Source organism: Staurois parvus, unplaced genomic scaffold (genome assembly GCF_062004578.1).
Source record: "Staurois parvus isolate SC_StPar_1 unplaced genomic scaffold, SC_StPar_1.0 ptg000199l, whole genome shotgun sequence".
Classification (NCBI taxonomy): Eukaryota; Metazoa; Chordata; class Amphibia; order Anura; family Ranidae; genus Staurois; species Staurois parvus.
In genome coordinates, this window is record NW_028317995.1 from 4,971,905 (window position 1) to 4,997,893 (window position 25,989).

General features: G+C 43.0%; 1 protein-coding gene across 1 annotated transcript in view; it reads right to left on the reverse strand.

The window, feature by feature from the left end:
* The window catches only part of ABHD4 (abhydrolase domain containing 4, N-acyl phospholipase B), a 41,967-nt gene that overhangs the window by 13,477 nt on the left and 2,501 nt on the right, over positions 1-25,989 (reverse strand). The window contains exons 2-3 of the mRNA XM_089678214.1: positions 19,968-20,053; positions 9,477-9,849 (exon numbers count right to left, since the gene is read on the reverse strand). Coding sequence (XP_089534340.1) covers positions 9,477-9,849; positions 19,968-20,053 — 459 coding nt within the window. The remainder of the gene's footprint in view (positions 1-9,476; positions 9,850-19,967; positions 20,054-25,989) is intronic.

The window sequence follows — 25,989 nt, forward strand, 5'->3', positions numbered from 1 at the left end:
TGGACGTCATATGACGTCCTTCCAGAACACGCTCTCCTGCGCGCCCCAGGGGGCGCGCACCCGGCGATCTCCGTGATCGCTATGTCCTACGGACACAGCTGATCACGTGATGTGGTAAAAGGCCAATCACAGCGGCCTTTTACCACGTGATCAGCGGTGTCCAATGACACGCTGATCACAGGGAAATGCAAGTGCCGGTTCTCGGCTGCACTTTCCTCACGCTGTCAGATCGTGAGGAAAGTACTGCCGAGAACCGGCAGTTGTCAGAGCGGGGATCGGCACCGATCATCAGGGCCACTGATGATCAGTGCCCTGATGATCGGTGCACAGCAGTGCCACCCGCAAGTTCCGCCCACCTGTGCCCAGCAGTGCGCCCACTAGCTCCGCCCACCTGTGCCCAGCAGATCACCCACCTGTGCCCAGCAGTGCACCCACCTGTGTCCAGAAGTGCCACCTACCTGTGCCCAGAAGTGCCACCCACCTGTGCCCAGAAGTGCCACCCACCTGTGCCCACCCACCTGTGCCCACCAGTGCCACCCACCTGTGCCCACCCACCAGTGCTGCCCACCAGTGCCACCCACCAGTGCCACCAGTCAGTGCCCAGCAGTTGTGCCAGTCAGTGTCATGGAAATTTTGTATTGTTGGTCGAACTTTAAATGTGTCATGTATTCGTGTTATTCATATGTCTCTCGTGTGGCTTAATTAAAGCTCTGAAGGCTGCAATTGGGCCATGCGCATGTACAATGTATGTATTACAGTACTCGGCTTGGTAATGGATGAGATGGCAGATCTGCGCTTATAGACCGGCGTGTATACCACCACGGCATTCCATGCGAATGCTGCTGTCAGTAGACCGTGGGCCTGTATCCACATATCAGCAGCATGGTACCACGTGGGCTTCATAACGCAATGCGCAAGCGGTGTGAACTCCACGTGTAGGCTTGTGCATATCTTACAACCCATTACTAATCTGAACTGTATCTCGGATGGATGTGTTTTAATAAAGATCGTATCGGGCCCATCCAGGTACAGACTGATATTTTTAGGGAGTGCTTGTGCAGAGAATTTTACATACCAATAGAAGCTAGTAGGACAGGAAATATGACCTCAGATGGCTCATAGGGGGGAAGGGGAGGAAGTCTGCTGACCTCAGAAGGTTCATGGGGGAGGACCAGTGATAGATAATAGCAAAGGCTATGCTCCAATTGGAATGTATATCCTCTGTATAGGTACTCCCCATTGCATTGTTCGGTGGGAGGGATTGACTTTATTCATGTGGGGGGCATGTGTGTATTCTTAATAAAACAGAGAGCGGAGCCTAAAATCAGCCCTTATGTGAGTTGCAACCAGCCTTAGAGTGTCGTGTGATCATTCCAGGGTAACGGAGCTCCATCACCCACAAATTCAACAGAACCAAAGTATTTGGATGGGCAGGAATCGTGTAGTTTGGCTGCAGTCGTGGTAAGCGAGATTCGCACAGCTTTATGGGGGATTTCTGCGCATCCAACTGCGAGTACTCACGGTAAGGAGAAATTCGTTAAAGCGAATTTCCAAGACAGTTTGGCGAGCCTGGTGGATACTAACGCGTATTCTTGCGTAGCTAACCAAGAACGAGGGGGGAATGGCCATCATGAACTAGCAAAAAGTATGCCGGCACATTTCAGGTCTCTCTGCCATTAAGAGGATCGCTTTTTGCGTGTTCGTGTGGCTGATTTCGCTCTCTGTTAGCTAACAAGAAATACCGCTTAACAAGGACCTCATTTTTTGTCCTAAACTCTTGATTTGTGGGTGAAAGACAAGGGTTTGTCTCTGCGGAACGCAGCAGAGGGGGGGGTTTTGGTTGGCTGGATTTGGTCAAGTTTAAAAAATCTTCCAACCAAAAATTAAACGGGTATATGTTTTAGTGGGTAAAAGTTGTTGCATAGTGTTAGGTAAGTATTTGCGGGTTGTAGGTACTGTGGTGATTGCTTTACCCCCCTCCACGTGAGGTAATTATTACAGTGCTGAAAGGCTTAGGTTAATTGTTAACTGTTGTAAGATCTGTGTTATGTGGTCTGTACAATGTTTTGTGGTACCACTGCTCCCAGCAAGCATGCAGCAGGGGGTCCTTTTTGTTACATGTGCATGTTAGTGTGATATGTTGGTGTTTTATGTCCGTTCTGTGATTGTGCCCAAATTGTGTTGTATGTGTACTTCATATTGTTGTGTAATTGTCCAGTGTATGTTCTGTCTAAAAGTCTGTTTTATGTAAGAAGTTAGAGGCAATTTTGAGGCTAGAGTCTGCCGTGTGCTCCTCTGTGGGGGGTCATTCTAGTATCTGCCATGTGCTCCTCTGTGGGGGGTCATTCTAGTATCTGCCATGTGCTCCTCTGTGGGGGGTCATTTTCTTGACTAAACCACATGGACTCCTTTTGTTTGGTGGCCATTTTGTTGGCTACCAAATGTGCAGTAATCTCTATGCAATGTGCATGAAGTTTCCTATATGCATTTGACCCATATTGTGTTTTTTTAATCCAAATTTTTTACAGTTTCATTTGTTTGCTTTTAGCTTTAAATTTGCGTATTGCCAGCCAATTTAAAGTGTATTAAGCGAGTTTTCCCTTCACGTGTTCCACATTTAATGAGCGCGGTGAAGTCTGGGTTTTTGCACATAGATTTCTTGTATAGTGATTATGTTTTTCTTGTGTTTTTCCTGTTAAAAGTAGTTCCTTATTGTAAAGCGGGTTTGTTTTAAGCTGCTGTGTCGCGTGTTTCACGTCCAGCAGACTTTTTGTGTAAACGGTTCTAGGTGGTTGCAGTAAAGATTGCGTGTATAACGTGGATCGTTTAGCGGTGCTGATAGGAGTGATTTTTGCGTCAGCAACAAGGTTACTTTTGGCGCAGTTTTTCGGTTCACCTCTGTGTAATTGTTTTACTGTGAAACGTCCCGTGTTTTTCATAAGGATCCACTTTGTCCTTTTTAACAGTTTTTCAGGTTGAAAAAGGGTTTTTCTGTGTGTATTAGGAAAGTTTTTTTTTCTTTACACAAATTTCCTAAAGGTCAGTTAGCAGGTTTCTGCCCAACCAGTGACCCCTAAGTAACATCCAAGAACCCCTCTTTTTGTTTTGACTTGTGTTAGCTACTGTGTGCAGGGAGAGAAAAGCCACTTTCATCATTGTGCGGTGTGGCCTGCCAAACACAGTGGGTGATGAGAACCACATAAATTACGCTGTGTGAGTGGGCGGTCCAGGGAAATCCTGGTTACCACAAACACTTCGGGTGGTCAGGATCACACAAATTGCGCTGTGGGAGTGGGAGGTGTGCTCTCAGTCTGACCGCCACTTGATGCGCTTCGGGTGATCGATAAGTATCACATAAATTACGCTGTGCTGGGAAAGTGGTGGAATCAGGCCTCTCGGTAGGATCCCACCGAGTGCTCCAGGGGGTAAACAGGTACCCGGACGCGGGATATATACCAGTGACTAGTCACGATGGGCAGTAGTCAGTCCATGAAGAGAGAGGGGGAACCAGCCCTCTTCAGGGTAAGGACAGCTGCACAACTGATGAAGGTGAGTTTGGGGGGGAAGTCTACAGAACCCCTCAAAAGGTGGAATAAATGGTCGAAGGGTACCAGATGGGAAATTCCCCGGGAAGGTACATTTGACGCATGGAGGTGGGAAAAATTCATCTCTGAATTTGAACCACGGATGCAGGCGTCAGAACTAGAGATCGCACAGCTATGGCTTCACAGGTCAATCCAATTAGGGAGGCAGGGCATACATAAACTGGTGTCTGTCCGGAAGAACCAGGTGATGTATACCTGGCCTCCAGAGGGAATAAAACAGGAGGATCCAGTGTCAGAGGTGGAGGAAGCTCTTTCAGGGCTGACTCTACTAAGGCAGGCAGGATCAGGGTCTACTGGGGTCCCCCAACAACCAACAGTGGCTGAGATAAGTATAACTGCACCTGTCTCTTCTGTTAGTGACGTCACTCTTGACATACCTTCTGTGTCTTCTGTCTCTATGCCTCAGCCTCTGCCTCTACCTCTCCCTTCTCCCTGCTTCACCCCAGCTCCTTCTGTTTCCAACTATGAAGCCTACTCAACAACCGATTTGCAGACTATCTGTGAATCAAGGGGAATAGACACCCGGTTAAAAAAACAGGGCGGATTGCATCAAAGCGCTACGAACCACTGATCAGACCCCTGCCCCCCAGCTATACCCTGATCTGAGGGACCTCAAACCTGAAGGTGCAGTAAGCGAGGTGGTTAATCTAAGCCCACCGATGATGCTGGGTCAGCCCTTGCACTCTTCCCGGACCGAGGCCTATCCAGTCAGGGTGCAGCAATTTGAAGGTCCTCCCAATGCACGGGGGGAACGGACTTTAGGGGAACGGGTAGTTTGGCATGTCCCCTTCACCCCGGCAGAGATCCGCACTATTCTGGCTGAGCTCCCGGACTATCGAGTCAATCCGAGAGGATTTGCTCGAATGTTTGGACAAAACCAGTTCAGCTATGGTATGAGCGGGTCAGATTGTGCACAGATCCTACGGGCAAAGGTGGGCATGGAAGTGGCCAGTACAGTGATTGCAGGGTGCTCTATAACCACGCATGAGGAGATGACTTCAGGGGGCAAAGAGTTCTGTACACAGCTAAAGGCAAAGCTTCCAGAAATGTATGGTGCTACCTCTACTACGGACATGATGAAGCTCACCCAGGGTAATAATGAGGAAAGCGCCTGCTTCTGGTGCCGTCTCAAGCAGGCGGCACTGGATGCGGATCTGGAAGTTGGACCTGATGCTCCAACTGAAGGGGTAAAGGTGACCGCGACGCACATTCTGTTGCGGGCCAAATTTTTGGAAGGCATCAATATTAAAATTCGGGAAAGGCTGGTTCTGGCCCGACCCGAATATAATGAGATGTCTATCCCTGCTATCCTTTCCACTCTTGCGGCAATAGAGAGGGAAATGGATAGAAGAAAACAAGACAAGGCCAAAGTTCTTATGTCCCAGACCCCACACGAAAAACCAAGGGATCTGGGTCACAGGAAGGATAGGCCCCCACCCAGGTGCTTCCAGTGCCACCAAACGGGGCACATGAGGAGGAGCTGTCCCCAATTACCTAAAGGTCGGTGGCAGTTCATTCCTGATGAGTCCTCCGCCCCTATGACCACCATGGTAAGTAACTCCTATGAATTCTCATAGGAAGTTGACAAATCGGTGTCGGCCCAGATCCATCTTTTTCTAGAGGAATTAAAATATCCCCTCCCTTGCCTCACTGACACCGGTGCAGCAAGAACGGTCCTGCGAAAACAGGACATCCAAGGCAAGGTACCCCTCTCAGGGGAAAGCCCTCCTAACCCCTACTAACCTCACTATCAAACGATGCACTATTCTTAACCCAGCTTCTCTTCTTCCTGTGTCGGAAGATGAGAAGGGGGGGGAGGACAGCAATGACAGTGCTGAATTTTGCAACACGACTAACAATACTAACACCTCTTCTGCTAACATGTCTTCTTTGTCCACTACTAATCTCTCTTCCAAAGGACACGACTGCATTTCTTTGGTGGAACTGGAGTCAGCGGCGACACACCCCATATCACCCCGAGAGTAGCGGTAAGGTTGAACGTCTTCCAATACCCAAAAACCTTGGCCTGAGTGTCTCCCCATTGCCCCCTATTCCATCCGGAATGCCCCTCGGCAACCACATGGGCTGTCACCCTACGAGGTGTTGTTTGGGGGACCTCCCAAAACAGGGTTGTACTTTCCTCAACAGTTGTCGTCTTTGCATTCACAGCTTACAGGTTATGTGCAATCTCTGCAACGGGAGCTGCAGAAGATACACCATCGGGTTCGCGAATCGCTCCCCGATCCAAATACAATAACAGGTGTTCTTTCTATTGAGCCAGGTGATTGGGTCGTCCTAAAGAAACATCAAAGAACCGGACTCGAGCCACGGTTCACCGGACCATACCAAGTCCAGCTGACGACACCTACCTCACTCAAACTCGAGGGACGAGACAACTGGGTGCACGCAAGCCACTGCAAGAAGCTTTTCAGCTACACCAGAGAATGAGGGGTGTCATTTTCCTTTTTCTTTTTGTTTGTATGTCATACATGTGTGTGAACGGAGGAAAAGACGGCAGATACCCCAACCTTTTATTTAAAATGCACCTGCGTTTAGCCAGAACCGCCAACAAAACCAACTGTTGGGTATGCTCAAAGCCCCCACCCAGTCATCACATGTCCGCAATGGCCGCTGTTCATGCCCTATATGACATCCGCGTCGGCATGAAAAAGCAAGGGACCCCTGGTCAGCCCCCACGTAGACATTTGTCGGTAGAACTTAATGACACATTTTTAGCAGGTAACATCAGTTTCAGCACCAATATTAGCTCTAGCTCCTGTAGGGCCCTCACCAGTCCATTATGGGTAACTGGGCAGCTAGGCAGCCCTCAGGTGTGCTTTAACATCAGCTTTGGCACAGGTAACAAGTTTGTTGGGATTACCACCTGCGAGGGAGGTATAACTGTCAATCTGACTAACCAGACTTCCTTTCTGAGTAACCACACTGACCGACCAGACCACGTGTGTTGGAAGGACGGATGTGATGTGCAGACTGAGGGAGCAATCCCCCAGTCTGTGCAACTGTTGCTCAGTGCCAGAGGCCGAACGAGGAACTCTTCCTGCTCTGCTCTGACAGGTCCATACTATTTTCTGTGTGGTTCGGCAGCCTATAGAACATTTCCCCAGAACGCGAAAGGTTCGTGTGCCCTCATAAAGCTAGTCCCCGCATCCTATGTAGTGATGGACCATGAAGAGTTGATGGTCCACAAGAAGGTAAGGATGGCAGGGAGAGTTCGCAGGGAACTGTTCTCTGAGGGCGACCAGGCATGGGCTTGGTTCCCCTCATGGACAGGATGGGGAATAGAACTTATGAAGCGCCTGAACAATTTTTCTGTCATCGTGGATAGTATGTTTAACGAGACCGTAGAGGCTGTCAGAGAAATTGCCCAAGAACAACGGCAGATGGGAATTTTAGTGCTTCAGGAGAAGATGGCCCTCGATTATCTTTTAGCCGCCAAAGGGGGGTTCTGTGAGTTCATCGGAGAGGATTGTTGTACTTGGATAGAAGACACCGATGACAAGGTCCAGGCCCATATGGACAAAGTTAGTGAACTACAGGGAAAAGCTAGAGCTATAGCTAGTGAGGGTTGGAATCCGTTCAAGGGTTTGGGAGGATTGGGAGATTTCCTGTTCTCCATCGGATCTTGGTTGAAGGAAGTGGGAGTGTATATCCTGATGCTTCTCTTTTTCATCTGCCTTTTATATGCCGCGGTGAGATGTTCCTGTTGCCTCATCGACCGTGTAAGCCAAGCTCGGGCAGACGACCACATCTCCATGCCCGCTCCGGGGATCCCACTCCAACCACTGATCGGAGGAAGACCTCACCAACCATCCACCTTCTCTACAGATTACGTCCTGGCTTCCCTCTAATTTATCTCTCTGAAGACCACATTCTCCAAGACCTTCAAGCAAGCTTCAAGCCTCATCATGGTTTGTGTCTGCGATTTGGAAAACTGTCTGGGTCGAGACCAGCCTTGTGTGGCCCCGTCTGCAGGGGCAATTTGAGAATCTGTTGCTGGATCTCCCCAGACCACCGTGGGATCACAAGCTTTATTCATACCACAAGTCTGTTTGTGGTTTTTGCAAGAGCCTTCCTGTAGTGAAGGTTCCAACGCTCTTGAGGATCATCGCTTCAATCAAGCCTGTTTGCGTCGAGTCTGCGTCGGGTCTTGTTGTTTCAGGTACCCCGTGGAGCTTTATTCTCAGGGACAACTACAGGAACTCTTTGAAGTTTGAGACTACACCCATCAAGCTGAAGAAGATCAAGAAGGGACACGAGGAGAATATGATAAAACAGGAGGGAATGTCATGGAAATTTTGTATTGTTGGTCGAACTTTAAATGTGTCATGTATTCGTGTTATTCATATGTCTCTCGTGTGGCTTAATTAAAGCTCTGAAGGCTGCAATTGGGCCATGCGCATGTACAATGTATGTATTACAGTACTCGGCTTGGTAATGGATGAGATGGCAGATCTGCGCTTATAGACCGGCGTGTATACCACCACGGCATTCCATGCGAATGCTGCTGTCAGTAGACCGTGGGCCTGTATCCACATATCAGCAGCATGGTACCACGTGGGCTTCATAACGCAATGCGCAAGCGGTGTGAACTCCACGTGTAGGCTTGTGCATATCTTACAACCCATTACTAATCTGAACTGTATCTCGGATGGATGTGTTTTAATAAAGATCGTATCGGGCCCATCCAGGTACAGACTGATATTTTTAGGGAGTGCTTGTGCAGAGAATTTTACATACCAATAGAAGCTAGTAGGACAGGAAATATGACCTCAGATGGCTCATAGGGGGGAAGGGGAGGAAGTCTGCTGACCTCAGAAGGTTCATGGGGGAGGACCAGTGATAGATAATAGCAAAGGCTATGCTCCAATTGGAATGTATATCCTCTGTATAGGTACTCCCCATTGCATTGTTCGGTGGGAGGGATTGACTTTATTCATGTGGGGGGCATGTGTGTATTCTTAATAAAACAGAGAGCGGAGCCTAAAATCAGCCCTTATGTGAGTTGCAACCAGCCTTAGAGTGTCGTGTGATCATTCCAGGGTAACGGAGCTCCATCACCCACAAATTCAACAGAACCAAAGTATTTGGATGGGCAGGAATCGTGTAGTTTGGCTGCAGTCGTGGTAAGCGAGATTCGCACAGCTTTATGGGGGATTTCTGCGCATCCAACTGCGAGTACTCACGGTAAGGAGAAATTCGTTAAAGCGAATTTCCAAGACATCAGTGCCGCCAGTCAGTGCCTAGCAGTGATGCCAGTCAGTGCCGTCTATCAGTACCCATCATCAGTGTCACCTATCAGTGCCGCCTATCAGTGCTGCATATTAGTGCCGCCTATCCGTGCCACCTCATTAGTACTGCCTATCAGTGCCCTTTAGTGCTGCCTATCAGTGCCCATCAGTGCCGCCTATCAGTGCCCATCAGTGCCGCCTATCAGTGCCCATCAGTGCTGCCTCATCAATGCACATCAGTGAAGGAGAAAAAATACCTGTTTGAAAAATTTTATAATAGAAACAAAGAAATTTTTTTTTCTTCAAATTTTTTGCACTTTTTTTATTTATAGCGCAAAAAGTAAAGCGCCCAGTGGCGATTAAATACCACCAAAAGAAAGCTCTATTTGTGAGAAAAAAAATGATCAAAATTTCATATGGGTACAATGTTGCATGACCGCGCAATTGTCAAAGTGCGGCAGCACTGAAAGCTGAAAATTGGCCTGGTAAATAAGGGGGTATAAGTGCCTGGTAGGCAAGTGGTTAAAAAGAGATAGAAAGCATGAATTGACTATAAAAACAACAGAAAAGTGAGATTTGCGCTGTCCCGACTTAAAGGTACCAGCTTCTTGCATATGCTCACCTCTGTGGGTATTTCATGGAATACGACGCAGCCAGGAATCCACCTAAGCTATGCCCGAGGAGAATCATGTCCTTAATTCCCATCTCTTCTCTCCACTGCTCAATGGATGATACAAACTGCTCTTCTGCTGCTTCTGGATCACTTGGAAAGGTTGGCCGGGAGCTACGTCCAAATCCCAACAAATCAAAAGCATGGAGAGTCCGTCGTGAACTAAGGCGGTCTATATTTTGAATCCATAGTCCTATCCCACCTCCAAAACCATGAACCATTACTAACGGTGTCTTTTCCCTTAGCTCAGGGCTCACTGTCAATGTCCAAATCTTGTTCTGATCCGGTAAAGAGACATAACCTGCAGAAAATCTGTTCTTGATACCTACAGAGATAAGGACAGGAATACATAAATTAACATACGTTGTATTTTTTTTTTTTAATGAAGCAGTGCAATTAATATAAACAAAGTGCAGAAACTGAAGCAAACAAGTATCGGCTTATTGTAGTCACATTAGGCAAAGTAGGTTTAAAACCTACGGCATTGTAGTGTATATTATAAAAAATAATGTATGAAATACTATAGTCACATGCTATCAATAACTGTATAGCATTTCTCAGAGTGGGATGGTAACAAGACTGAAACATAGCAACACAGTGTGTTGAAACTTGCAGTCTATCGGCAAACCATGTGACATGGTAACACTGCAGGAGAACAACCAGGAGACAGGGACAGAACACCAGTGTATAACAGAAGTGTCTAAACATGAACATTCATGGCAGGATCACCAAAGCTGAAGATGTAAAAATACTGAAAACTGCTTTGGAAAAAATAGACTAGCATGTATTACATTTTTAGACATTGGATGTATATATACTTTAAATTCTCATTGTTCAGGATTTAACTAATTGCATATTTTCTGTTTGGGTGTTTTTTTAGATCACACAGCTGAAAAGAACTATACATTTTCTATGTCCAATTGCAGCAGATAGTATGTCTTTATGCTCTTTGGGTCCTTTAACCATAATATGCTATATCGTCATCCACAGGTCCCAAGAACCAATGGTAAGTCACACCCATCTACCTTTGGTTTTTGATGCCCAATTTTTAGTCTTAAAGCAAACTTGAATAAAAAAAAGGTGATTAGTATTGTCCACACACATTCAAGGGATTCAGCAAAGCTTTTGTTTGGGATAGGTAATCATAGCACTTATAGTATCTAGTTTCACTAAAACAAAATGATGGAATTTAGCAAATGTTTCCATTGCCTATTGTGCATTGGGCATATACATACTAGCTGTTGGTCTCAGTTTTGTCTCTCATTATTGAGCCAGTAGTTTGTCCAGATTTTGAGTAGTGCCACACAAAAAGACTGTACTCCGAACCTATTGTACCCAACAAGGTATATGAATTTGTTGGACATTTTTTCTTAGTCTAAACAATAAACAGCCTCTGTGTGCATAGGAGAGCAGCAATTTTACACTATATAGGCCTTAGCAGCTGCAATTTTACCAACGGCTTTGCTTTAGCATTTTAGGGAAATAGCTCAGGCAAAACTGATCATTAGCACACACCTTAGGAACCGAATATTACTACAGAACCAAATTGTCACAAATAAGGGATTCCCACACTTGTTAAAGGGATTATTATTTTGTTTTGTTTAGTAGAAACCAAGCAAATTAAATTTTATATTAGTAAAAGGTGTTGCTTAAATGAACTGCATTTTCTATTCTGAGCAATCCAAATGCAATAAACCTGAAATTAAATAACTGGAATATCAGGTTTTCTAATGAGCTAAATACCAACTGAACTTATTGTAAGGTCATCAACCAAACCCCACATATGCCCAGTGACTAATTTCTATTGCATGCCAGTGGAAAGAAGATTAGATCTGGCAAATACAGTACTTAAATCACTAGGCAGCATTTGTCTATTGTGCCGCATTATGTGGATCCAACCAAAAATTTGCTTTACCAACACTTATCAGGTTATCTAATGTTCATCAGATAAACAACCTACAAATTTCCTGTAGAGTTGTATGTATTGAACAACAAAGATGATATGTCCCTCACCAGTAATCCTAACTTACTGTATGTATAGATGAAAACCCCATATTTTTAATGCATGGAAATACAGTATATAGATTATGCATAGTACTGATAACAATGCATTCTAAAAGAATGAGTACTCATGTGTTCCAAATGGTCAGCCTGCCTGATCCATTTAACCACTAGCCTACATGGCACTTATACCCCCTTCCTGCCCAGGCCAATTTCCAGCTTTCAGCGCTGTTGCACTTTGAATGACAATTGCGCGGTCATGCAACACTGTACCCATATGAAGTTTTTAGCATTTTTTTGTGACAGATAGAACTTTATTTTGGTGGTATTTAATCACCTCTGGGTTTTTTATTTTTTCTTAAACAAACCAAAAACCACTGAAAATTTTGAAAAAAAAAAAAAAGTTTTAGGTTTTTGTTATAAAATTTTGTAAATAAGTGATTTTTCTCTTTCATTGATGTGCGCTAATGAGCCTGTAGTGATGGGCCATGATAGGCATCACTGATGGGCACTGAAAGGCAGCACTCATATGGCACTGACTGGCAGCACTGATGGCAGCTCAGATGAGCACTGATATGTGGCATTGATGTACACTGGTAGGCACTGAAATGTGGCATTGATGTGGCACTGATGGGCACTGGCAGGTGGCATGGATGAGCACTGACAGCTGGCACTGATGGACACTGACAGGTGGCACTGCTGGGGCTACATAGATCATCAGGGCACACTGATCCATCAGTGCCCTGATGATCAGTATACATGTCCCCTCTGAGGGATGCCGATTACCGGCTCTCCTCTCCTCTCGAGCGGTCAGCGTGACAGCTCGTGAGGAGAGAAATGCAGATAACCAGCATTTCCCTATTTACATGCGATCAGCTGTGATTGGACACAGCTGATCACATGACCGAGCCATCATCTTCGGCTCTTTCCATTGATTGGTGATCCGCTGTGTCCCGGAGCCGCGCATGCGCGGTTAGAATGGGAGAATGTCATAGGACGTCCTCCCAGAACGAGAGAACCGCCTTGCGTCCGTCATTTTACTATATGGCGGGCGAGAGGCAGTTAAAGAGATTTGAAGTCCTAACATTTCAATACTCAAAGATTCCCAACCAAGTCAGTGACTGATAACTAAATAGTTAGAAACAGGACACTCCACTAGATGTTCTTGCCTATTAATAATCTTTGCAGTAGGTGAGGAACTGTGAATATGAAAAGTACCATAAAGAAGCCATGCATACTTTTATTGATAGAACTGGTGTTGTTTATTTCATTTCAATCACCGGTGAGAAAATTAATAGAGATTTCCAGTAACATTCTAAATAGACATCAAGTTAAAGGAAAAATGTGAATGGTTAAAATTGCAAGCTTGCTTAATTTGCATGAACAAATATTGGGCCACTTTCTATTTTTCAGAAAATTATTTTAAAGTCATCTTAGCAGGGCCCTTTTCTAACCCTAGCATCACTGGGGTGGTAGAGGTCACATACTGGAGGTGTGCTTCACTGGCTCACTTGGGGTTGCACTAACATTACTTCTAGTTCTTGAAACTTAGCACATTTACTGTTCTGCTTAGTGCAAAGAGTAATAAAAGCTCTGCTACTTTACTCTAACCCTAGAACAAGGCTTAAAGCTAAACTCCAGGCACAAAAACGCTCTTTGAAATATACTCTGTTGCACACAAAAGGGATTTTTATTATCCGACGCTATAAATACCTTTGCAAGCACATATGCTTCTTCTATTTTGTCAAATTTTGCTTTTTCTAAAGTTCAAAAGAGAAGTATGGGTTTACAAAAAAAAAAATATATATATATATATATATATTATAACACATTTATATCCACCTAGGTGGATTCAGCCTTGGTCTGATGCTGCATCTGTCCCTCGCTGCTTCTAAGACTGAGAACTGAGTGATCAAATACCGCTGATTGCTCTGTTCTCAGCTATGTAGAGAGCAGCAGACTGTCAGTAACTGTCTCTCTGTTCTGCCCCTCCAGCGCTTACCGCAGTGCCGGGCCATGGAGGGGGTGGGAGAGGCTGGCTCAGGCGCTCAGCGGCTCACTGAGAGGCTGAGCCAACTGCCAGACTAGGCATCTAGGTGGATCTCAACTTTAAAGTCAGGATCTTTTCTGAGCCTGGGCCAGCCGAATGACATTTGTCAACAGCAGGCTTTAGCCTACTGTCGGTTGAAAAAAGGGTCACAGGAGTGCAGAATAAACTGCACTCCTGTGATCTGCCTTCCTCTGGATCAGTATAGGATTATAACTTTTTTTTTTTCTATGGTTGAACTGGATGGACTTGTCTTTTTTTGCAGCCAGACTATGTAACTATATAGCCAAAATAGCTTTGGCTTTAATTCTATCAGATATAGTAAGTAAAAGTCACAAGTGACATGGATTAGACATGACTCTTCACATTCTTAAGCGGCTGGGAAATATTAAATATTTCTGTATCCAGCCAGATGATGTGTTGCAGAGTCCTTGATCCACAGAGCTTCCCACCTACTAGTGCCTACAGCAGGAAATTGTGGGAAATTGGCATGTCAAGATTTTACTTTCCTCAACAGAATGCTTTTAGCGTCTCTTTGAATTAGCAAAAGGTACTTTAAAAAAGGCAGCTTATGCTGTAATGTGGTTATGATCAGCGTATTGACAGTTCTGAATATCATTATCATCCTAATGCAAAAAAGATGGCCAATTCTTTCTGCTTCTGGTCTATCCATATAGTACCTATACTTCTTACTGCATTTGCTTTTTTAGTAATATTCTTCGGTTTAGAATGTAACAAGACTTTGGCAGAATGGATTGCCCTTTGATCACATATGCTTGATCCACTGCCTGACACACTAATCATATTCTTGGCTTCGATTTCTTAAAGACTCCATAATATTACTGTCTGTTGTCTTTAGCCAAGGAACAGCTGTAATTGTTTGCCCCTTTCCAACACATAGTACAATTAAAACCCCAGTGTATACTCTGATTCTATTCTGCATGGACTAAATAAAGTATAGTCAGGCAGCTTGTATCGCCTGAAAATGTTACATATGCGCTCAATAGCTTCAGACACTGCCAAAGAAATTCACTGCACTCAACTTCTAATAGTATGAAACTGTACTTGAGCATGAAGTTCTTCCACGTTGAGCAATACTTGAAAGGTTACAAACAATTGAGAAATTGTAAGAGCTTTTTACAGGGAACAGCACTTCAAAAGTTGTGAACACTTTTCAATACTTAACTCTAATGCTGGAAAAATCTCTCAGAAGGTACACTATTTGTACACAACGCAGTTAATTGACAGTAATGTATCAAGGTAATTGGCTGAGCACTCATGTTCGTCAACTCATGCATTACAGGTGAAAGTATATCCGCAGAAGCCACACAGTCCAAAAAGGACAGTATGCGCAAAAATATGCAAATATTAAAAGACACACAGAGTGGAGAATAGCTGCTCACAAATGTACAGGGCTTAGACAAAACAAAACAAAACAAAAAAAATGGAAATACTACATGATTTGCAGGTGTGAAAGTGACGACAGGTTTCACATTGAAAGCCCAAGTGATGTGACATGCTTTTGTTTCCGCTGTGTGATGAGACATCTAGCCAACATGTGGGAAGCCTCGCTTTCGTCATTCACTGCATGAGCTGCTAGTAATATGGAGTCATGTCAGAACTTACTGAGCTTCACAGAGTGTAAGTTGTTGGTGCTGCTTACCTGGTGCCTCGATGACTGAGGTTGCCAATTTATGTGCCGTGCGGTACAATATCAAAGTTATGACGGCATATACAGTTTCCGGGAAAATGTCGTTTGATAAGCAGAAGCGATTAACTGACCAAAAGAGACAAAAAAGGACATTGCACAGGATTGTGACCCGGAATAACAACTGCTGTAAAAGTGACTGCAGAGCTCAGTCTCAATCCATTTTTGTCTAACCCCCGTACATTCGTGAGTGGCTATTGTCCACGATGTGTGTGTACGTCTTTTAGTACATACATATTTTAGTACAAAGTGGCGCTTTGGCTGCACCAATTTAAAAAATAATGACTTCAAGTTCATAGATAATGAAACGTGAGGTAATTAGGACCAACTCCAAGTTGGTGTACAGAGACAGGCAGAGTGCCTGTACACTGAGTAGCAGAGCAGCATGTTTGCCACCGATACCCCTCCCTTCCCCACCTGTCACTGGTTGGCTATGGAATTCGCCCACTGCCTCCTGTTAGTCACAAGGGGAGCAGACCTGATGGGGAACGATTGTCGCTCTCTGTGCAAGAGCTGCAGCAGTAGAGAGGGAGCTCAGTTTGCATGACCAGATGATTTTCATGAATCTGCCAAAACTCAAACGATGTAAATAGATAACCACGTCAATTAACATCACCAGAAAACAGAAATATCATAAATACAGTAATCTGAAAAAGTAGGTACACATCATGAAAATTGATGAGGTTTTGAACATATTTTAACAGGCAAGCATTAGATATTCATGACAACAGTACCTACAGACAAAAGGTGGTATACTTGAAGAAAGAAAAACATAAGTGTAATGTTGTATTCATTCTCATAACAATTAACAGAAATGCAGATCTCTCATATAAAATTTACTGCCACTTTAAATTAGAATCAGGTGTTCCAAATTAGGTGCCAGTGATTAGACCCTCCTTGTGGAGTATGCAGGTAGAGGATCTGGTGTTCTCTTCACTATTGACAAGTGTTGGGTCATTATGCCAAGATCAATAGAGCTCTCTAAAGTCCTCAGAGAAGATTGTGAATGCCTGTAAGTCTGCCAATGGATTTAAAAAGGATTGACAAATTATCAGAAATCAATCTTTCCACTGTAAGATTAGAAAACTACAAGTGGCTTTGATGTCAAATAACTGCTAATTTGTCCTGGACTGACCTGACCAGCAAACTGAACCCCAGTGCTGCCAGTTGATGCTAAAAGAAGTCTCCAAGAACCCCAGAATTTTATTACAGGATCTGCAGGTACCTCTTGCAACAGTTGGTGTCAAAGTAAATATGCAAAACATATTGTACCCGTTTAACCTGACTGGAGAATGTGTCAAAAAAAAAAAAAAAAAAAACTTTCTTGTCCTAAAAGAACATTGGAACAAAACTACAGATCACCATTGATTATATAGGCGAAGTATAGGCCTTCTGGAAAAATCTAAATCTGTGGACTGATGAATCAAAGATAAAGTTGTTTTACATTAGACATGCATTTCATGAGAAGAACCTCAGAACTGTAAAACATGGTGATAGACATATTATGGTTTGGGAACGCTATAATGCTACAGGGCCTGGGTAGCTTCAGGTCATAAAATCAACTAAGAACTCTGTATGATATCAAAGTGTGCATTATAAAATGGAAGGCAATTTTCTGCAAATTGAAGTTTAACCAGAAATTGATTTTTCAGCATTATAATCATTTGAAAAACCGCCAAACAATTGCTCAAAAAGAAGAAATGCAGAGTTTTGGACTGGCCTAGGCAAAGCTCTAATCTGAACCCCATTGACATGTTGGAGGGATTGGAATCAAAAGGTTCATACAGGGAAGTCTACAGTACACACATCTTACAACTGAAGGAAATTTTCATGGTGGTGTGGTCAAAAATATCACCTAATCAATTTTGGAGACTGGTGGGCAGGCATCCAAAATGCCTAAAAATAATTAATTTCTGCTAAAGAGGACAATACCAACTTTTGAGGTCATCGCTTTCCACTGTGCACCAGTACATCTACTGAAATGTTTGTTAAATAAATTGAAAAAGGCAATTTTTCCTTGTGTTTTCAAGTGAATCCTTTTTTTTTAATCTGTAGGCACGGTTTAAAATAAAGATCTAACATTTGCTGATCAAATATGTTGAAAAAGTCAATAATATCCATATGTTGTACTTATGTTTTATATGACTTTACATTCACATGACTGTACAAATTACCTTTTAGTTTTATAATTATGGGAAGAAACCCAACAACCTAAAAGGAACTCATGCAAAGCAATTTTATACAGATATTTTCAGACACTAACCATTGTGCAGAACACTAGATTAGGTTTAAAACCCATCTCTGGCCAAGAATCAAACGATGTAAATAAGACTGCAGCCCAGCTGAAAAAAAAAAACCAAAAAAAAAAAAAAAACAACTTGCCATAAGCCAGCCCTCCATGGGTCTAAATCCGAAAGAATTTTCTTTTGAAAATCTTTTCTAAGAATTTCGCACCATTAGTGGGCCACAGCAACAGCCAATTTTTGAGCAACCATCAAATTATTGGAAATTTTTTTAAAAACGAACAAATTTCTACTCAATGATGGGAGAATCATGAGAAAAATGCAACTGAAAAAGAAATGAGGATGAGCTGTGACCTGGAAATAAAAGAAAGTTGTTGGCCACAAAAATTATTTTCTGTAGCAACATGAGGTGAAATTAAAGGATTTGTTGGTTGAATTTCAAAATCAATGGTGGTACCATCGGATTAATAATTCATGAAATTTGTGATTTTCTAAAGAATTAGTTCGGAATTCGACCCATGTATGGCCTGCATTACTCCATGGTCCCCCAGGTTTCCTCACAACTAGTTCCATTTGTGACAACAGTTCCCTCAAAGCTGCTCTTCTTATCTATTCTTGTTGCCACCCTCTGCTAAATTCATCAAATATAAATTAGGACCAGTAGCCACCAATGGTACTGCATTGTACTTTAGGAAGTACAACCCACCCAGTACTTGAGAGCAAAGGAAAGAACTACTGGCTTACACAGGACAACAGAGTAAGGAATGCAGGAAGCAGTTCTCTGTTTCAGATCACCCCCTAGACCAGGGGTCTCCAAACTTTCTAAACAAAAGGCCAGTCTACTGTCCTTTGGACTTTAGGGAGGCTAGACTGTGGCCATTGGAAGTAGAAAATGTCCCAGCTTCAGTGGGAGTAAACATTCTTCAGGCTTGGTGGTGAGGAGTAAAAAAATGTTACAAAGCACATGTGGTTAGAAGGAGGGATAATGCCCCATCGCTGCTGTCGGTGGAAGGAAAGGCGCCCCGTCGCTGCTGTCGGTGGAAGGAAAGGCACCCCGTCGCTGCTGTCGGTGGAAGGAAAGGCGCCCCGTCGCTGCTGTCGGTGGAAGGAAAGGCGCCCCGTCGCTGCTGTCGGTGGAAGGAAAGGCGCCCCGTTGTTGGTATCATTGAGAGGAATAGTGGCTCATTGCTGGTTTCAGTGGAAGAAACATTGAAATCATTGGAATCTGGGGGAGGAATTAATGCCCCACTACTGGTGTCAGTGGAAGGATTGGCGCTTCCTATCACTGGGAAGAATAATGACCTGTGTGCCAGATGAAGGCAAGCAAACAACCACATCTGGCCCATAGCCTGCAGTTTGGAGACCATTGCTCTAGACTAAACCCACATAATATTCTTCAGCAGCTGGAAATTATATTGTTTGATTCTTGCCCTGAATTTCACTTTAAACCAGGAAGTAACAAATGATTCCCAACTTAAATCTCAGTGCAAGAGAGCTTCTATCATTACCTTTAACATATAAAAGGAAGAGATGCAGATTTGTAATACTTCTGACAAATCCCACAGATGAACTTGTAAGTTCAAGGACAGACATCTGCCATACTGTTCTTTCCATTTCCTAGAAGTCATTACTGGCTCTACAATGTGTATAAGACACAATCCTAACATGAAAATTCCCAACGTCTTTGGGATTGATTTACTAAAGCTGGAGAGTGCAAATCTGGTGCAGCTACGCAAGGTAGCCAATCAGCATCTGACTTCAGCTTGTTCAATTAGGCTTTAAAAAAAAAAAAAAAAAGCCGATTAGTTATTTTTGCAGAGCTGCACCAGATTTTGAATTCTCCTGTTTCTACTGTATCAACCTCTGTGTCACCTCTATATATGTTCTCATTCAACTCCAAAGGTTATGCCTATTGACATCCTTCCCTCCAATCACAAACTTCTTTCATCCAACCTTGTCTCACTTACACCTCCAGGACCTTTCTTGTACCATGTAAGTTGTTGGAACTTCAATACAAAAGATTTTAAGAAATAAAAAAAATTGAATTTGCCCACAGCTGAAATTCCATGACCTTTTCATCAATACAATGGCTTCCTTTAGATATTTATGCCTTCCGTTTTTAGGGAAACTGTTTAAGACAGGGCCTCAAAGGTCCTATGCAATAATGCAGTGCTAAGTTCAATGGATTTCTGCAGCATACCACAATAAAAAAAATCTTTTAGCTTATCCAGCTCCAGAAATGATTTGTCACTGCCTTATTGAGTAAGCTCAAGCGTGGCTCACCTATTTGTGCATGTTATGTAAATATTATATCTACACTACAGAAGGTAAGTCACTACTACTCTGTAAGTCAATGATAAAAACTTAAAATGATGCAAAATAATTGTATGGCGTACACATAGAAGTTGCTACATTTAAATATAAAACAAAATTACTCTTCTTACATTGAAGTATCCTGGATTCCACTGCCTTTAATTTTGACATTGAAGTTGGGCACCAAGAAGGTATCCAGCCAGTTAACCAATGAGATCTGTGTCATAAAAAAATAAATAAATCAAACAACTCACAATCAAGAGAATAACTTGCATCCATGAGCTTTCTATCACATTGGACCATGTTTAGCATTAAATAATAGCAAGCAGCATTATAAGGGAAACTTATAACCAGTATTCAGTGCCTAATAATGGCCACAGCAGTGCAGCCATCTCTCCACAAAGGCCATACAGAGAGTGACTGACAAGTGCAGAGATCTTGTATGACAAAAAAAATCTATATGACCAACCATCCAACACATGCATGAAGGGATACCTGCAGCTGCATCCAGTTCCTATAATCTAATACATGGGTGTCAAGCTGGAGGCCCTCCAGCTGTTGCCAAACTACACGTCCCATAAGGCATTACCAGAATGACAGTTACAAGCATGATTTCCAAAGGCAGAGGCATGATGGGACTTGAAGTTTTGCAACAGCTGGAGGGCCACCAGTTTGACACCCCTGATCTAATAGAAAACCAGCAGCTCATGACATCATCTATTAGATCTTGCTATATATGCCTGGGTATGAAATTGAGAGGCTATCTTCGTGGTACATGCCACCTTGTGAACTCTTATCAAATCTTTTTTTTTTTTTACTGAGCATCAGAAGTACAGCTGTGACTATTCTTCCACTACACCATGACCGATCTGCCTGTCCCACCCCTCCTCCGTCCATTTACAAAATGCTTTATATTCTATGAGCAGCACAGTGGCTAAATGGCTAGCACTTCTGACCGGCAGTACTAGGGTTGTTGGTTCGAATCCCAATCACGGCACCACTTGTCTGGAGTGCATGTTGTCCTGTGCCTGCCTGAGTTTCCTCTGGGAACTCCGGATTCCTCCAACACTCCAAAGACATGCTGGTAGGTTAATTGGCTCCTGTCTAAATTGTCCCTAGTATGTGTATGTATGAATGTAAGTTAGGGACCTTAGATTGTACACCCCTTGAGGGTTAGGGACTGATGTGAATGTACAATATATATGTAAAGCACTGCATAAATTGTCGGCGCTATATAAGTACCTGAAATAAATAATAATATTTGGTGAATAAGTTCACATAATACAAAGCCTTCCATGACTGAGCAAGAGGGGTGGGCAGAGCAACTATAAATGACTCTGCATCATTTGTATGTGAGATTCAAAGGTCCATCAACAGAAGTATAGCAATAGCTGTACTCCCAGCACTCGGTAAAAACATAAATAGTAATTAAAAAATAAGTCCATGAAGTGGCATACACCTCACTGGACTTAATCTTTTAGAAGTGAGCAGAGTTTTAAAAGTACTGTAATTCCTAGAAGTCCTCTTGAAGTCAAGGGTTCTGAGCAACAGACAGGCACCTAGCATTTTTAGAAGGAGGTCAGCAATGGCAGCTTCCATATTTCTCACGTCTGGGTTATTGTAACTAAAGGCTTTTTTATGCTATTTACACACAAAACATGCAGAAGATTAAGACTGAATACCTTAGGTGTTCTGACTCTAGTCAAATACACCTATAAAAGAATGGAGAAGAAAATGAAAGACAAAATAAATGTCTACAGATTCACCAACCAGCCATGTATCACTGTTCACCCACTTCTCCATATTGTAATGACTGACACCAGCAAAGCTGGAAATGACCCTGTATATTATTATAATACAGGATTTATATAGCGCCAACAGTTTACACAGTGCTTTACAACATAAGGGCAGACAGTACAATTACAATACAAATTAATACAGGAGGGATCAGAGGGCACTGCTCATTAAAGCTTACAATCTGTATATTTCTCTTTTCTAAAAGGAGGGGACACAACAGGAACATGTAGAGACATACAGTAGGTTCTTAACACCAAAGTTTAGTTAAACTATTTAAAATAAATAACTAAATAAATCAATCAGCACAACAGACAGTAGTTACATTCAATGAGAAGTGTCCCTTGGTGTCCCCTAAGTGTCCCCCCTTAAGTGCTGATGGCTGCTATCTTAGTTGAAATCTTCCATCCGCTGACCCCCTGTATCCACACATTGGTAATCTTATGGTGCTGTGGGGGTTAATATAGCCACTGGGCCTGTCATGGGTTCACCATAGTTTACAATAATGAACATCACTCTATTAATGGAGGAGGTGGACCTTTCATTCCTCCGTCCCTCCTCCATTCACATATCACATTTCATTGCTGGAAACTATAGAACACCTTCTATGAATGGAAATATAATAAGTCTCTCACTTTTGAAAAAGAGCAATGGCAAAAAGAATGTTTTCAGCCATATCTGACCTAAACCTGTCAGATTCAATAGAAAGCCTGCACTGCCAGCCTACATATTTTTACCATGACAGGCTCACTTTAACAGAGGCCCCCAGATAGCCAATGACAGCTGTCAAGTCTTTGCTGGGGAAAGGGAAAGAAAATTGTTGGCTCTACAAACTGATATAAGAGTACCCTAAACATATGAAGTCACCAGCCAAACAAGTGAGAGAGGGGTGTGGAAATTTTTGCAAAACAAACTACTTGTCCAGGGACCAAATCGGTGCCCCAATCTACTTTTCCCTCGTGACAACCTACTTGTCCTGATAAAAAAATACATACATTTTAACTAGGAATGCACTGAAGGTTCGGTGGCCGAAACGTTTCGGCCAAAAACACCCCTTTCAGCCGTCAGCCAATATGAAAAAGAGCACCAATACAGGTCCTGAAAAAACCCCGCCCCTTGCCGCCACCCATCGCTGCTGCCACTCAGTAGTTCTCAGCCTTAGCTGAGAAACCATTGAATCCCGGCGCTGGGCATAGAGATGAGTGAAGGAAAGATGGCCTCCACTCATCTCTATGCCCTTGGAGGACCGGAGCAAAGTCACTTCCAGTTCCGGACAATTTTTTTTTAAAGAACTAGATCAATGCTTTTTTGATCTAATGCTTTACACTGCAGAGGAGAAATGTGGGGTCTTATTGACCCAATATCTCTCCATAAAGAGGACCTGTCACTAATTATTTCTATCACAAGGGATGCATGCATTCCTTGTGATAAGAATAAAAAGTTCTAAAAAACTTTTTTAAAAAAGGAACAGTGCAAAAAAACAAAACAAAAAAAATTAAATAAATTTAAAAAAATAAAGTTTAAAGTGCCACCGTCCCCCCGTGCTTGCACATAGTAGGCCAAGCCCATATGTAAATGGTGTTCAAACCAAACCTGTGAGGTATCACCATGGACGTCAGAGCAAGAGTACAATTCTCACACTAGACCACCTCTGTAACTTTACACTGCTAACCTGTAGAAATTTTTAAAGCATCACCCATGGAGATTTTTAAGTACCGCAGTTTCACACCATTCCACAAGCGTGCGTAATTTTAAAGTGTGACATGTTGGGTGTCTATTTACTTGCCGTAACATCCTCTCATATTTTACAAAAAAATTTGGGTACATATTTTGTTTTTTTTAACCCCTTCCCACCGGCGCCTCCCGTCCCTTTAAGAGTTTCAGAAGCTGGGAGGCAGGGCAGGCGGGGCGTGGTTTAGGGATCATGTGACCGCCGTGACGCGTCGTCATGGCGGTCACATGATCAGGAAAGGTCCCGATCGAAAGAGCAGACCGGGACCTTTCCGTGAGTACCGGACATGTGTGCTGGGAGCACGCAGGGCGTGCGCTCTCAGCACATATGTTTTTTCTTACCTGAACGTAAATGTGCGGCTGCTCGGCGTCTAGGCCCAGACACCGGGAGGCCACACATTTGTGTGCGGCCAGTGTAAAGGGGTTAAGCAAAGTGTATTTTTTTCCAAAAAATATATAAACATTAATTTTTAAAAACTGCGCATTTCGGTTTTGGCACCAAAATATTAATCTCGGTGCTCCACTAATTTTAACCAAAAAAATGTATCTGCTTTAAGTAATGTCTGGGGCTTTTAAAAACAAAAGGGGCTTTATGGTGACTTAAACGTTATATATTTTTAACATTGCACTGTATATCTCCTCCTCCCCTCCATGCGTGTCGCCAGCACTGCACCTGGGGATAGCAGGGAGGAGAGAGACTTTGCAGTGTAATGAACACCAATTGGGTGCTTGCCAGGAAAGGGGAGTGTTGGGCTTACCCTTTATCCCTTTCACTGCCAGAGCTGATTTTGCATTTTTTTGCACACGTTTAAAAAATAATTTTAGGCCTGAAGATTACACAAAGCTCCAAAACATTATATATTTTCTGAAATCAATATGAATAGAATGAATGGAGAATAAAATAGTGGTAGTTCCAATTTTTTATGTCACACGATATTATCACAAAAGGTCTAGTAAAAAAATACACTGAAGTTAACTTCAGGGCACAAAAAGCAATAAATTATCCAATTATTTTATAAAATATAAAAGACGAGATTGCATCGAGTAAATAGATACCCAACACATCAAACCTTAAATTTGCGCTCGTGAAATGGCAACAAAAATGTGTATCACAATCGTTGTTCTCATGCGTAGGCGCCCCAGCACATGCTTTTAAGTGCATACATATATGGGGGTGGGTAGCTTTGAAAAACTTTCGGAGGGGGGGATTATATGTTTGGGTGCAACTTTATTTTTTTTTTAAATAAAAATTTTTTTTTTTTACTTAGCTTTTTTTTTTCTCATCACATAGGGGACAAAAAGTCCCCTATGTGATGATTTCGGGTGACAGGTTCTCTTTTTTGAGACATCCAGGGTCTAAAAGACAAGACCCTGCATGTCTCCCCTGAATGTAATGTAGTGCGCATCACACTGCATTACATTCTTTCCCAGCCTCAATGGCTGGGAATCTGTCAACGGGGACCCGGAAGTGATGTCACATCACTTCTGGGTCAGGACAAGAAGGGGCGAGGGGCAGATGTGTCCACCTTCCCCTCTGCCCTATACCCACCGACACCCATTGAACTGGTCCCGGGCCTGCAGATGGGCAAGCAGAGCCCGGGACACATAGTAGGCTGTGTGGAAGCAATCGGGCAGCAGCGTTGCCGCCCGAATGCTTCCACTTGACCGCAGCAGGGCTAAAAGTTAAAAAAAAAAAAAAAGAAAACTACCTGCCTGGAACTACATGCCCTAGGCGTTACGTGATATGAATTGAACTTATGGATGCCCCAACATTGCTGTCCAGAAGTCAGAGGATTGCTACAACAACAAGGCATCTAACATTTACATAGATTTTAGCAATAACAACCTTTCAATTCCAGTTCTTATATTATATATTTTGAAAACCGAAAAAAATCTGTGATAGAAATTGTGTCCAGATGGAAAGATTTCCGTTCACTTCCTGTTTCATAGCCAAAACAGGAACTGAGAGAAAATCCCTCCAAAGTGAGGGAATCCTGGTTGTCACCAAGGTCATAAAAACTAGGGTCCCCATTACATGTATTCGCCTCTATTTCTGTTCTGTTGACAACTCAACATTTGGGATTTTTTCACACTTCAAAGGTCAACTCACACCAAGGAACAAAGATCTATGGCGTGGCAGATGAGCCAAACTGGTGCTGGTCTGCGCAGCATCCCTACCTAGTTAATATAGTGACAGAGAGGAGAGATAGTTGTTAAAATTCTGTAGATCTCAAGATATTTTCTTTAAAATGATGTTAGTTTTTAGATCACCATACAATCAACTCTAGATTTATCAAAATTATGTAAATAAGTGGACCTACCTAATCTATCCAATGAATAAGGTTAATTTACTAAAACTGAAGAGTGTTAAATCTGATGCAGCTCTGCATAGAAACCAATCAGCTTCCAGGTTTTGTCAAAGCTTAAAGTAATACTAAAAGGCAAAACTTTTTTTTTCTTAGTTTTGGACAGAGTGGAAATGGATTAGAACCCCTTTCAGTTTTTATTGCTGTCTGTGCCCCCATTAGGGAGATTCACCCTCTCTATTTGTCATGTTTACCATTATCCATGAAAGTAAAAGAAAATCCCCAATTTTGGGTTGTCCCCAGAAAAAAAATAGAAGGGAAA